General features: G+C 49.3%; 2 protein-coding genes across 2 annotated transcripts in view; one reads left to right on the forward strand and one right to left on the reverse strand.

The window, feature by feature from the left end:
- LOC102954804 (centromere protein P) overlaps positions 1 to 9979 on the forward strand; it is a 244534-nt gene extending 234555 nt beyond the window's left edge. The window contains exon 9 of the mRNA XM_042963598.1: positions 9874 to 9979. The gene's annotated coding sequence lies outside the window, so the exon portion shown is untranslated. The remainder of the gene's footprint in view (positions 1 to 9873) is intronic.
- Positions 1 to 15130, reverse strand: part of IPPK (inositol-pentakisphosphate 2-kinase) — a 48396-nt gene that overhangs the window by 6912 nt on the left and 26354 nt on the right. The window contains exons 9-11 of the mRNA XM_042963592.1: positions 11931 to 12210; positions 10659 to 10809; positions 9972 to 10074 (exon numbers count right to left, since the gene is read on the reverse strand). Coding sequence (XP_042819526.1) covers positions 9972 to 10074; positions 10659 to 10809; positions 11931 to 12210 — 534 coding nt within the window. The remainder of the gene's footprint in view (positions 1 to 9971; positions 10075 to 10658; positions 10810 to 11930; positions 12211 to 15130) is intronic.

Genomic DNA, 15130 nt, shown 5'->3' on the forward strand with positions numbered 1-15130 from the left:
GGACAGAGAGAGGGAGAGAGAGAATCCCAAGCAGACTCTACACTGTCAACGTGAAGCTGGATGCAGGGCCCAAACTCACAAACCGTCGGATCATGACCTGAGCCAAAACCAAGAGTCAGATGCTTAAGCGATTGAGCCACCCAGGTGCCCCAAAATTTGAAAATTTTAGATGAAACAAATTTCTAGAAAAATACAAGTTACCAAACCTGACCAAAGAAGAAGATAATATGAAATCGAGATCATAATTTAAAGTTTGTCTGCAAAGACAATTGTGGGCCCAGATGGTTTCATCTGTGGTTCTAAAAAATATTTAAGGAAAAAATAATGCAAGTCTTAGTTCACCTCTTCCAGAGAACCCGAAAATGAGCAGTCCTCAAATGTTTTTTGAAGCAGGCATACCCTTGATACCAAGGCCTAACAAAGACATTGCAAAATTCACTAAAAAACCCTAAATAAAATACTGGCCAACCAAATATCATATAAAAATAATAAATCACCATAAATTATACAGTTAACCACATTAACAGACAATAGAAAAGTCCTATGATCATCTCAATAGAAACAGAAAAAACAATGATAAAGTCAACATCCACTCCTGATTAAAAACTTTTTTTTTTTTTAATGCTTATTATTTTTGAGAGAGAGTGAAAGAGCCTGAGTGGTAGAGGGGTAGAGAGGGAGGGAGACAGAATCCAAAGCAGGCTCTGTGCTGACAGCACAGAGCCCATTGCGGGGCTTGAAGCCACCAACCGTGAGATCATGACCTGAATTGAAGTCAGACACTTAACTGACTGAGACACCCAGGTGCCCCTCCTGATAATAAATACAAATTAGGAATAAAATGGAACTTCCTTAATTTGCTAAGTTATTTTATTTAAAAAATAAATAAAACAAAGCCCCCCAACAACCTACAACAAACAACTTAACTTAGTGGTAAAATGGTTTCTCTTTGAGAATGGGAATGAGACTAGAATTCCCACGGTCACAAATTAACTATATTCAATTAAGCAAAATGAAATAAGTAAAAGGTATAAGGATTGGGAAGCAAAACAAAATCAAATTCATAGACAATATGATTACATAATAAACGAAAATCCAAAAGCTGTAAATAAACAGAATCAGTGACTTTAGCAAGGTTGACAGATGAGAGGTCAAATACAAAAACCAACTGCATTCCTGTCTATCCACAATAAACAACTTAAAATGAAATGTCTTGTAAGATACCATTTATATCTAAAACCATCAAATACCTGGGAATTGAGGCACCTGGGTGGCTCAGTCGGTTAAGCGTCTGACTTTGGCTCAGGTCGTCATCTTGCAGTCCATGAGTTTGAGCCCCACATCGGGCTCTGACAGCTCGGAGCCTGGAGCCTGCTTCAGACTCTGTGACTCCCTCGCTCTCTGCCCCTCCCCCACTCATGCTCTGTTTCTCTCAACAATACGCAAACATTTAAAAAATTTTTAATAAATAATAAAACCATCAAATATCTGGGAATAAATCTAATAAAATATAAGACCTCTCTAAAAAAAAAAATCCTAAAATGTTTTTATTAGATTTTAAGTAACACCTAAAAAAAACAGAACATGCGCATGTTGGAAGACTGTTTTATATAGATGTCAATTATCATTTTAATGCCAAACCAATCAAAATCCCAACATTTTTGTTGTTGCTTTTCCTTGTAGAACTGAACAAGTGGATTCTAAGATTCATGTGCACAAGCAGAGGTCGAGAAGAGCCAGGCATTTATTGAAGGAAAAGATATTCTTGAGGGCTGGTTCTGACTCTCTAATGATCAGGATAATCCCTGTGGTTCTGGGACCCTTCCATGTGAAAATAAAATCAAATCCTACCTCATGCCATACCCCCCAAATGTGATAAGCAAAACAATATGGTTTTTTAAATACCGGTAGGGCCCTAAAGTAGAGGAAAGATAAAAACTTCTTAAAAAGGAAAAAGACAAAAATTAAACTACCTTAAAATTATGAACTTCTTTTCTTAAAAGTCCTCCATTAAGGGAGTAAAGTAGCAAGATATGGAATTTGAAAGAAGGTATCAGTAGCACATCTATCTCACAGGGCTTCTATCCATAATACACAAAGAACTCCTCAGGTCGGTAAGAAAAAGACGGACAATGTTACAAAAACTGGGCAAGAGGCTTCACAAAAAGAAAACCCCACAGATGGCCAATAAACATATTACAAAGTGCCTGATCTCATTACCACAACAAGCCACCACTACAGTCACCAGAATGGCTAAGGTTAGAAAGACACACAGCCAAGCGGTAGAGAGGATAATGGGAACTACTCTGGCCAGTTGTAGAGACTGTAAATGAACCACCTGTTTTGCACAATCCCCTCCAGCTGATATGCTCATCTCTCCGGCCCAGAAATTCCACTCCTGGGAATATATCCAAGGAAATGTGTGACACGTACCCTGAGGGATCTGAATGAGGACGTTTACAGTGGCTTTATTCGCAACAGCCAAAAACAGAGAACGAGCCAAATGTCCATCAACAGAGCAGATACACTGGTGCACCTGTTCCGTGCACTGCTATGAGGCAATTCAGTTATGGAAACGCATGCAGTAACATGAGTGAATCTTACAAATGGTATAAAGGGTTTTTCAAAAAAGATGGGACTCCATGTATAAGGTTCAAAAGTGAAACAAACTAAACTAGAGGGGTATCAGTCAATATAATAGTTAATTCTGAGGAGAAGAGAAAGAGGCATAACTGACAGGACACCAACAGGGATTCTGCTTGGTTGCCAGTGTTCGACATCCAGACCTAACTGGCAATCCCACGAGTTTGCTTTGTGATAAATCATTAGACTCTATGTTTTTTCTCTGTACTTTTCTGTGTGTGCTATATTTCACAATACAAATGGTTGAGAATAAAATCTTATAAAATTAAAAAATAAAATTCTAGGGGCGCCTGGGTGGCTCAGTCAGTTAAGCATCTGACTCTTGATTTTGGCTCAGGTCACGATCTCACGGTTCATTGAGTTTGAGCCCTGCACTGGGCTCTGTGCTGACAGTCCAGAGCCTGGTTCAGATTCTCAGATTCTCAGATTTCTCTCTCTCTCTCTCTCTCTCTCTCTCCCCCTTTCTCTGCCCCTCCCCCACTTGTGCTCACTCATTTGCTCTCTCTCTCTCAAAATAAATAAACTTTAAAAATAAAATTCTCGGGGCGCCTGGGTGGCTCAGTCGGTTGAGTGGCTGACTTCGGCTCAGGTCACAATCTCACGGTCTGTGAGTTCGAGCCCCGCGTCGGGCTCTGGGCTGATGGCTCAGAGCCTGGAGCCTGCTTCCGATTCTGTGTCTCCCTCTCTCTCTGCCCCTCCCCCGTTCATGCTCTGTCTCTCTCTGTCTCAAAAATAAACGTTAAAAAAAAAATTAAAAAAAAATAAAAAATAAAAAATAAATAAAATTCTCAATACTGGTAACATATAGTGTTTGGGGGGCGGGGGGCATGGAGGAAAAGGGCCCTCGATTGTTGCAGGGAAGAACATAAACTGGCAAAATCTTTTTGGCAAGACAATATTGACAGGATCTATCAAAAATCAGTCTAGCAGTTTTACTCCCAATAATCTGTCTTACAGTTTGTCAAAAGCAGGAATGTCAACATTATTTTTAACAGTAACAAATTAAAACCAAGTAAATGACAATGATTTGGCCATACTAAAGCAACTGATACTTTCAGGGGATATAGAGGACTTCCAAGGGCCCTCTTACAAAACAACTAAGTCCTTGTTAACATACCTGTCAGTGCACTGCTGGGCTTGCAGAAGGTAAGGGAAATCCCTGCTCAATCCCTTCTTCTCACCACTCATCCCCAGAAGAGCCAAAACTACAGTTTTGAGCAAGGAGCAAATAGGAAGGCTGAGCCACCCTGGAGGCAGATGTCAATGGAAGCAGTGTTTCTAGGAATAAGCCGCAGAGTACAGGGTCCAAACTGAGATTTCTCCCTCAAGCCAAGAATCTGTATCTTCTCTGAAGGAAAGCACTCTCTGTTTAGGTCCAGGATTCCCACAGATTAAGATCAAACACACGAACCCCCAATCATGGACCATTAAAAACCCAAGCAGACAACAAAGCATGGATGAAGCAGCCAAAATAACAGAACTTTTACCTCTAAGGTTTTATTATGTATCTGATATCACATACAGAATAACAACTATTCATAAATCGTTTGAAGAACTAAAAGATGGGGACTTAAAAATGGACAAGCAATAAGGAACTACCAAAATTACCAAGCAGATGTATAAATGGACCAAACAGAACTTTAAGAAATTAAAAATATAACTACTGAAACAGAAAACTCATAGAATAAACTAGCAGATTAGACACAGGTGAAGAAAGAATCCATGAATGGGAAGGCAAAACTGAAGAAATACCTAGAATGGAGTACAGAGACAAAGAGATGAAAAATAGGAAAGCAGTTATGACATGTGGAAGATACAAAATGAGGTTTCACCTGTCTCTAAATAGAGTCCCAGAAAAAGAGAATAGGATAATGGAGAACAGAAAATATGTGACAAGAAAATGGCTGTGAATTTTCTAGAATAGAAGATATAAATCCACAAATAGAAGCACAACATACATAGATAAAGATAGATAAATACACACAAAGAATGCCACACCTAATCACAGTGCACTAAAATATCAAGTAATGAGAAAGACGGGCTCTTTTTTTTTTTTAAATATATGAAATTTATTGTCAAATTGGAGAGTGTGATGCTAAGTGAAATAAGCCATACAAGAGAAAGACAGATACCATATGTTTTCACTCTTATGCAGATCCTGAGAAACTTAACAGAAACCCATGGAGGAGGGGAAGGGGAAAAAAAAAGAGAGAAAGACAAGCTCTTAAAAGCAGGCAAAGAAGAAAACTCCGCTCCTGAAAAAAGGCAGACTGACAGAAGACCTCTCAGCAGCCATATACACAGATGATGTTACACAGAATGGTTTAATGCCAAGAGAAAAAGTCAGCCCTTTCTTCATGCTTAGAAAAAGTTACCCTTCAATACTGTGGAGAAATATAAACATATCCCAACAAAGAGGATGCAGAAGTTTCCAAAAGACTTTTACTATTTATTTATTTTGGGAGAGAGTGAACAGGGGAGGCACAAAGAGAGGAGAATCTCAAGCAGGCTCTGTGCTATCACTGATGTAATTTCTAAAGGGTTTACTTGAGTGGAACCTGGTGGTGGATGTCTGACCCTTGATTTCAACTCAGGTCATCATCTCACAGTTCACGGGACTGAGCCCCATGTCAGGCTAGGAGCTGACAGCATGGAGCCTGCTTGGGACACTCAGTCTCCCTTGCTCTACCCCTCCCCCCCCCCTCAAAATAAACACACTACAAAAATATTAATAATAAAATAAAGGGTTTACTTGAAGAAAAAAACTATAAGCAATTGTAGGCCAATAACAACTTTCATGAAATGGACACACTCCTAAAAAGCCACAAACTCAAAACTGACTCAAAGAAACAGTATCATCAGTCCTACAAAAAAGACTGAACTGGGCATCAAAACACTAACTACAAAGAAAAGTTCAGGCCCAGGTGGCTTCAAGTGGCTTCAAGTATTCAAGTATTCAAGTATTTGAATTCTATCAAATACTTAAAGAATACTTAACATCAATCCTTCTCAAACCCCTCCAAAAAGTAAGAAGCTGGAATTCTTCCCAACTGACTTGACAAGACCAGTATTACCTGATAACCAAAACCAAAACAGACATCATAAGAAATGCAAATTGCAGACCAGTATGTCTTATAAATGTGGATACTATTATCCTCAACAATATAATAGCAAATTGAATCTAGCAACATATACGAACGATCATATGCCATGACCTCGTGTGATTTATCCCAGGAATGTGAGGTTGGTTTTAACATCCAAAAACAAATTAGTGTAATATGCCTTATCTACAGAATTTTTTTAAAAAAGAAAAACAATGATAATCTCAATTGCTACAGAAAAGATCTTTGATAAACTCCAACATCCTTTCTTGACAAAAACACTCAACAAATTAGGAAAAGAAGGGACGTTCTTCAACCTGATAAAGGATTATCTATGAAAAGCCCACAGCTAACATGTACATAATGATGAAAGACTGAATGCTATCCCAACAAAACCAGGAACAAATCAGGGATGTCTCTTCTTGCAACATCTGTTTCACAATGTACTAAAAATTCTATCTAGGGCAGCTATGCAAGGAAAAGACATAAAAGGCATCCAAATCGGAAAGGCGCCTGGGTGGCTCAGTCATTAAGCATGTGACTTCCGCTCGGGTCGTGATCTCCCCCCATTCGTGAGTTCAAGCCCCATGTCAGGCTCTGTGCTGAGCGCTGAGAGCCTGGAACCTGCTTCAGATTCTGTGTCTCCCTCTCTCTCTCTGACCCTCCCCCGTTCATTTTCTCTCTCTCTCCTTCCTTCCCTCGCTCTCTCTCTCTCTCAAAAATAAACATTAAAAAAATTTTTTTAAGTTAAGTGGGAATGTCAAATGGGACAGCCACTCTAGAAAACAGTCTGGCAGATCCCAACAGAATTAAACGTATGTTATCATTTGACCCACCAATTCCACTCCTATGTGTATAGCTGAGAAAAATAAAAACATGTCCGCACAACAATTTGTACACAAAACATTTATAGCAGCATTATTCGTAATAGCCAAAAAGTGGAAACAACTCAATGTCCACCAGTAATAAATGCATAAAATGGGACGTGCCCGTAGAATGGAGTACTTTTCAGCTATAAAAGGCAGACAGTATTGATGGACGCTACAATGCAGATGAACCTGGGAAACATGCCAAGTGAAGGAAGCCAGTCATAACGGACCAAGGATCGAAGGACTCCGTGTATACGCAGTGACTGCACCAGGCACATCCGCAGAGACAGAAAGTCTTGGTGGGTGCTTAGAGCTGGGGGGGAGGGGCGGGCGGTGGAGAAGATTTCTTTCTGAGGTGATGAAAATGTTCTAAAATTGACTGGGGACAGGTGCACATGTAGTGGAAACCACGGAGTCACTTTAAACAGGTAAGTTGTATGACATGTAAGTTATATCTCAGTAAACCCATTATCGAAAAAAAAAGGTAACAAAGGGAAGTTCTAAGTAAGATGTAAGAACGATGGGCAAAGACAGGGGTAAACAGTACTGTAAACTGCGACTTTAGAAAAGAACAAAAAGAACCCCAGACAAGCAGCTGCCTGAAAGGTGGGAGTGAGAAGGGGAGTGGACCCAGTTCCTCGTGTTCTGAGCGTGCGTGGTGGGGCAGGGTGGGTGGGCGAAGTCACTAACATTAGACCGGACAAGTAACCACTTCAAGGATAGGAACAGAATGTGCAACTTCCAAACCGATGGAATGAAAAACGGAGCATAAAAACCGACATGCAAAGTAAACCGAGGTCAGCGAGCCACGGGCCAGGGGCCAGACCCAGCTCACCGCCTGTTTTGTACATGAAGTCTGACTGGAACGCAGCGGCACTGGTTCGGGCTGATCTGTGGCTACCTCTGAACTACACGGCACGTTGAGCACGTGTAGGAGGCCAGAGGCTCTGAGCCGTCTCAAGCACCTGTCGGCTCTTTCCACAAGCGTGCTGACCCCCCTGTGGAATTCTGCACGGTACACCAAGGGTCTCTTCGGGCTACAGTTTCCGGACCCTCAAAATAAAGGGAATAGTCCCTCAGCTCATCAGAGGTCGGAGGCTCAGTGAGTTCTTGAAGGAATTTCGTCTGTAGCGTCAGGATGACCTCCACGTGCTCCACCACTTGCCTCCACAGCCAGCCCTCTTCAGGTTCGCGCCTACCAGAACCTAACTCCCCGAAACAAAAGCAGGCAGACCCTTACATCCCCACAAAGAGACGTCAAGCGACGGTCTGCTAAATGCGTGCTGGCAACCGATGCACGTAACGTGGGCGGTCTCCCAAACTGAGAGACAGAAGGGCAGGAGCACGGTCACAAGTACACAGTCTCCTCACTGCTTGAATCGTTTTCGTTAGGTTGTTCTGGAGGTAATTCTAGCTTGACGTGCTGGTGTAAGAAATAACGCAGAGACCTGAGCACCTTTCACCGAGCCTCCCTCAATGATGACGTCTCGCAAACCTCACACAGGATGGCATCCGGCAAAGACAGGGACACTGGTACACTCTGCGGTTTCGTGCCAGGGTGCGCGCGTGTAGTGTGGCCACACGTGCTCAGCCACCACCACGGTAAGATACACGGCAGACCCGTCACAAGGATGCCTTGAGTTGACCTTTATAGCCACACCCACCTTCCTTCCACCTCCCCACACCACGGCCGCCACTCGTCTTTGTCATTCCAAGAATGTCAGGGAGGGGCGTCTGGCTGGCTCGGTCGGTAGAGCCCACAACCCTTGATCTCAGGGTTGTGAGTTCAAGTCCCATGTTGAGCATAGCGATTACTTGAAAATAAAACCTCTAAAAAAGAATGTCATAGAAACAATCCTAGTGTGTAACCTTCTGGGACCAGTTCCGTCACCCCGCATGGCACCCTGGTGATGTGGCCAGGTCACTGGTTGCTTAGCACTGCCAGCGTGTCACCTGCCGTAGGTCACCTGCTGGTGGACCCCTGGGTTGTGTCCAGTGCTCAGGGCCTGTGAGAAGAAGCATTCCCTTCTCTGTGACGCATGCCCCGGAGAGAGAGGCCAGGTGGCAGGGTTCGTGCAGGTTTAGTTTGTGAGAAGCTTTCATGTTTCCCCACACGGTTTCCTACCCACCCCTGGCACGGTCAAGTGACCGGTTTCTCCGCGGCAACGCCCTGCACCAGCCCGGGGTGGCACTGGTTTCAGCCATTCTGGCAGCGGAGTAACGACTGCCTGGGTCTCTCACCACAAAATTATGGTTACACACACACGTTTACATATTTGTCTGGTAACGACTCTGAAAAATATAGAAACGTACAAAAAAGAAGTCTTTCGTACAGCTTCTTTGGAGAGAGAAGCAATGCGCCCCCAAGTTGCAGACAACCTAGGGCAGACTGTCGCTTTAGTCTGGTGCAGAGGCTCCACATTTGGCTGTCTCCCCGCCCCGAGCACAGCTCTGCCCCGAGCACCTCCGAGAACTCCCCACCATGGCCCTGCACTCGGGAGGGGCCGCCTCCGTCGTCTTCCTCGACACCACGAGCGCTGCAGGAGAGGGGCAGCCGGAGCCGCGTGGGGCCCCACGCAGGTGAGCCAAGGCTCCCGGGCAGCTGCCCGCGTGTACCTGGAGGGGGTCATGTGCCCTACACCTCCCTCGTGTCCCTCACTCGCAACCAGCCGCAGTAGCGTTTAGCAAAACCCGTGACAGCACAGTGAGGCCTATGGGTCCCTCTCAGAATAACATCTTTAAATGCGGAACATAAACAGCAGGATGACTCTATCAAATGCCAGAATACTGTTTAAAACAACGTACGACATAGTCCTGCGCCACAAAAGCTCAGGTACCGCAGGGTACCTACGGCAACTATCGTGTGAAACAAGAAGGTCTGGTTTCTCTCGGTGGCAAAGTCGGGGGTCCTGATGACCCGACAGTGGTTGTTGCCACATTCATAATGGAGGAAATGCAGCATTCCAGTCAGAGGGCACTGAAAGTAAAGACGCTTTCTCCTATGCAGGTTCAGTGAGCCTCAAAGTCCCTCGGGCAGGACCAGGCCTCCTCCTGGGGACGTCCTCCCAGGCTGCCCTTGGCCCGGGTCCTGGGGAGGGATGCCACCCACACACGGCCACGGGGCTGGGGCTGGGTGGCCTGGAGCCAACAGGAAGAACGGAAATCCTCCCTGAAAGCTGAGGTATCACCTTCCCCAGGCCACCTGGGGGAAACTCGGCCCCCTTTTTTTTTACTCCCAGTTTTTCTGCTTTAACCGCCAGGGACAGGTCATGGAAAACCACACGTCTTACTTAGGAAAGCCCCAAGCCAGTGTGAAGAACCTAAGGAGCACACGGCGTTTCCAGAAGGGTCCGCCCACCTTCGTCAGTGCAAAGGCCACTGTCCCGTCGTCCTCGGTGGAAAGATCAAGCAACTTCTGGTAAAACGCTTCGTCATAAGGCCCATCTATTTGCAATGTTTTTCTGAAGGAGAAAGCGCAAAAAACAGGATGGCAAAGCTGCCCGGAAACGGTTTCTGAAACTGCTAACGATCTAACAGTCACACGTCTGCCTTTAAAGACCCACCTCTTCCTGACACTAAACATCATTCTGAAGCGTTAGTTTTAAACAGAACGTGCAAGACCAGAACCAGGAAGCCCAGGCTGTGTCCTGCTGTGACAAATGGCATCCGGTCAGAGACGCTAGTGAGGGGTGGCGGCTGGGGAGACAGGGGGTCCAGATGCGGGAATACCGCAGCCCAGCCACAAGCCTGTGGCGCCGACCCGGGAGACCCTCCCCCCCCCCCCCCCCCCCCCCCCCGGGAGGGAGGGCGGCCAGGTGGCAGGAGCGGCCGGGCGGCGGTGGAGCAGCACTGCCCCCTGCAGGCTCCGCCGACTCAGCACAGGACTGCCGGCCAGCCCTGCTCCTGCCACGGGAACCGAACCCCAGGCTGGGCGGGCGGTCCTCCCATTAGGACGACCCCCTTCCCCCAGCCCCGTCTTCCCCTCAGGAAAGCTCGGGCCCACTCGGCCTAGGCAGCACAGGGGTGCCGGGGGCCTGGGCCTCACCTCTCCTCGGGAAACTCCTCCAGGTACCGCTCAACCCGCCGGTACAGAGGGTAGAGGCCTTCGATGTCCAGCAGGTCCAACATCTGCACCTGGAGGGTTTTGTACAGAAGACAGCCCTTCGGTAACCCCGAGCACTCCGGGGCGCTTTTTCCTACCAAGAACATCGGGGAGAACAAGAGGTTTACCGTCAAGGATGGAACACAGCCTGGGGACGGGCCACACCCTGCCTCACAGAACGGCCGGGGCGCGGGGCCGGGCACCACAGACCGGCAGGGGCCCCGTGTCTCCTGCTTCTCCCTGTCCAGGGCCTCCAAGTCCACACCCCAGCCCAGGTCTCCGTGCAGAGACGGCCCTCAAGCTAGATGAGCCAAGCACAAAATTTAAAGTGACCACCCCGTCATCACATCTGCACAACCGTGTCTGCGGGGCCCCGGACCACAACCCAGGCTGATGGGCGGGTGGCCACAGAGGATGGCGGTCAAAGCTGCCACTGACACCCGCAGCAGGGAGCGGTCATCGTGGTCGGTGTGGACGCGAGGTCCATCCCACAAGCGAGCGTTCTTGGGTCCCTGCCGTGCAGCAGGTGCCGTGAGGCCCGGGAAGTCGGGGTCCCGGCCCATCTCTCGGCCTTCTAAGGAGCAGCCGTGTCCCAGGAACAAACACCAGGATGGGTCTGAGTCCTTGCAGGGGGAGCTGCAGCCGTGTGCAGTACTGACACCCTGACCTCCCGGCTCCTGGCTGTGGCTCTCCCACACGCCGCAGGCCTGACGTATGGAGCCCACCAGCAGGCGGCAAAGGGACAAACGAGGATCCCATGAACATTCACAGCAAAAGCCCAAACCACCCACGGGGCGGCCTCAAAGCTGGGACACCCACTGAGTCACAGTTGGGCCCCCCGCCCCACCCGCAAGGGCCTTGAGCTGTGGGACCCTGACCCTCTGAGCCCCAGTTCTCCACCGGCCACAGAAAACCTACCCTTCCAGGGTGGCAACCACGAGACGGGAGACTGTAGGAAAGCCCTTGACAAACCAGAGGACGCACAGACACAGGGGGCGATGTTTTCAGGGAAAACCCTACAGCCCAAACGTGTACCGCAACTTAAAAACCCAGATAAAAGATGAGACGACGGGGAGGTCTCCCCACGGGGGCTGGGGGACTTTGGGGGGCCCCGACGGGGCCCAGGCTGCTCCCACAAGTGCTCCGTGAGGCCAGGCAGGACCCTGGCAGGATGCACCACACGCTCTGCCCGCCCCTACACCCAGCGTGGCCTACCTTGGTGGCGCAGGCTCCTGCCGAAAGGGCTGGCTTCGCAGACACGAGGGCCCTGCGGGCCTGGCCCCAGCCTCAGGGCGCCGGCCCGGCCCTTTTCAGAGTCGCTCAGCAGCACCCGTGTGATAACACGCACCAGCTCCCGGATCACGGCACCCGTGCAGTGGGGCCCGCCAGCCAGGCCGTTGGACGGGAAGAAGAACGGCTTCAGGTGGTGTGCAAGCTCGCTCCAGTCGGCCACGGGGCTGCGGGCATCTTTGCAGCCATAAATCAGCTCACCATTCTTTAGGCGGAGAGAGAGACAGGACGGTGTCAACTCCAGAGGCTGGGGCGAAATACCTCTGTCCCTGCCCACTGAGCAGGTAAAGGGACTTGACCTCCTACCTGTCTCTGTCTGGGTTTCCCAGATCCACCTTCACACACCATGTCACTGACCAAGAGTCAAACCCCATTAGAACATGAAAAAGAAAACATTCTCAAAAAGTGAGGACCGGCCTGGCCTGAGACACAAAGCCTCAGGAGAACGAGCACTACACGGGGCCTCAGGCAACCTCAGCCCTAGGCCCAAACTCCCAAAGACCCCAGCCTGTCGCTCGAGAAGCCACGTGATGCCCATGCTACTGGGGGACACACAGACTTCTCAGCCAGTGTGGATGTCAGTCCTGTCCTCTGCAGGGCAGGTGAGGCTGCCAGTGTCATTAGTGTGGAGAGTTTCATCTTCAAGGCCATCCAGCCTTTTAAAACCAAGTCTAGCAAAGAATCCCCCATGGCACCACACTCCCAGGGCTGTGAGCAGGGATGCCCAGCAGGCTGACCCTGGGACCCGTGAGCCACAGCTAACCCAGGGGAGTGACCGACTCCTTGCCCCTGGTTCCCACATAGGAGAGACGGGGCGGTCAGCAGCCTCCACACGGTCCCCAGTGGCCCCTTGATACACCCTGCAGCCCTCTCCCCACTGCAAAGGCAAAGTAGCCGCACATCCCCTACAAGACTAAGGTGTGAAAGACGCTGTGGCTTCCCTCCCATGCCTCCCCTCAAACCACACAGCCACGCTGAGCAGCCCCTCGCGCCCCCGCGGCCAGAAACCAAGGTGTCATCCTAGAAGCACAGTCTTGGGCCCTGGCCAAGCCATCAGAGGACACAGCCTCCAGAGGGCCGAGCCATCAGAGGGGACACAGCCCCCAGAAGGCCGAGATATCGAAGGGCCAAGCCATCAGACGGGACACAGCCCCCAGAGGGCCGAGCCAGAGCCGGCTGTGCTGCTCGATTCCAGGCCCCAGAAACCATGAGAGACGGTATGTGACTGTTAGGCAGTGGAGAATACAAAGCAGGGTAGTCACAGCTCTGTCCTCAGGTGGCAGAGGAGGATCACTTCAGCCCAGGAGGTGTGGACACGGCATTCCTCCCTCATCAAGCTCGGGGGTTCAGTGGCGCACAGTGCCTCCACTGGGTGCCCTGTCACACATTCAAGCTCAGAGGTATGGACATCTGAGAAAGAGGCACACAGCTGAGGCCCCTGCTGGCCATGGGGCCAGGGGAACCCTCATGAGACAACTGACCCTGGACATGGGCCCCGCTGCGGGAAGAAGGCAGAGGGTACGCAGGAGTCCCTGGGGGGAGGGGACCACAATGAAGTGCTAAGCAAAACCAGGCCCTGGGGACTGCAGCCAAGAGGTGGGCCCAGGGCTCGGCCCACCGTCTAGGACAAGAGCCACCTCAGCCCCCGCACAGCTGCCCTTCTCCAGGCCTGTGAGCAGCTGAGTGACTGCTGGACAGTGGGAAGCCTCTTCTCCCCAGTGTCTAAAATCTATACAAGTACAGCCACTCAGGGACATCATGTGACCTTCCCTGGAGCGCCGCTGCCCTGGGCTCCACGACAAAGCTGCATGTCCCCCACGTCTCCCAAGCGTCCAGTGTGGGGGTGGATACAGCCACAGCTGTGGAGTCGGGCCAACGGGGAGGCGGCTCCCACAGCAGGCAATGGGGCACACCTGAACTTGAGAACCAAAGCCTGACTCACAAGCAGCGATGGCACTTGCAGTGATGGGCTTCACTGCTCCTGGTATTATCTTAAAAAGCCATTCTGGGGGCACCTCGGGGGCTCAGTTGGTTCAGCATCCAACTCTTGGTTTTAGCTCGAGTCATGATCTCCTGGTTCGTGGGATCAAGCCCCACATCGGGCTCTGTGCTGACAGCCTGGAGCCTGCTTGGGATTCTGTCTCTGTCTCTCTCTATCCATCCCCTGCTTGTGCTCTTTGTCTCAAAATAAATAAGTAAACGTTTAAAAAAAAAAAAAAAAGCCATTCTGTGTCCCTTCTCTTAATCTCACTCTTTTGGAACTATTATCGCAACCTCTGTGTTGTTTCCAGTCTGATTTTAGCAAAAGCAAGCCCTCCAGGCCCCGCCCCACAGCAGGGGCCAAGCCACTCCCCTCGCTGCGGGCCCAGCAGGCAAGCACAGTCAGAAAAGGGTCCACCGGGAAAAATACTAGCCTCACTGAAGGTTCCAGATTGTTCCAAATCAATCCGCAGATGAAGGAGAATTTATCTTTAGGCTTTAAATATGAAATTCCTTCAGTCTTTGTAAGAATTAAAAATAAGAACTGAGGACGAGTTAAGATGGCAGAGGAGAAGTAGGGGGACCCTGGGCTTTCCTCGTCCCTCAAACACAACCATATTGAGGCCAGGTCACTTGGAAAACCCAGGAAAATCCATCTGCAGAATGGCAGAACGATCCCCACAGTTGGAGGAGACAGCTTAGCAGGTGTGAGGTGCGGGGACAGTCCCCTTCCTAGAGTCCTTTTGGAACAGGGTATATTGCCTCCCTAAGGGCAAAAGACCCTGCAGGCACCGGCCAAAGACCTTTTACCAGCAGGAGACAGAGGCACACCCAGAGGCAATGTGAGCCTTGATGCTTTTGCAGTGCCACACCACAAATTCAGCACGTTGTGCAGGCGTGGGTCTTTCTTCGGGGACAAAGGGCTTCAGACACAACACAGAGGCTCTACTCTGGAGGAGGGGCGAGGATCCACGTGGTGCCAAGTCCTCTAACATTTCGGGCTTTGAATCCCCAAAGCACATCAAAGAAGCAACACGGGAGAGCTGTGGCGCACAGTGAGCTGACTGCCTTCCCTACTCTGTGACGGCTGCCTGAACGGTGGGGAATATGAGAATCCGTCTGGGGATGAGAGATTGGGATGGTGC

Source organism: Panthera tigris, chromosome D4, assembly GCF_018350195.1.
Source record: "Panthera tigris isolate Pti1 chromosome D4, P.tigris_Pti1_mat1.1, whole genome shotgun sequence".
Lineage (NCBI taxonomy): Eukaryota > Metazoa > Chordata > Mammalia > Carnivora > Felidae > Panthera > Panthera tigris.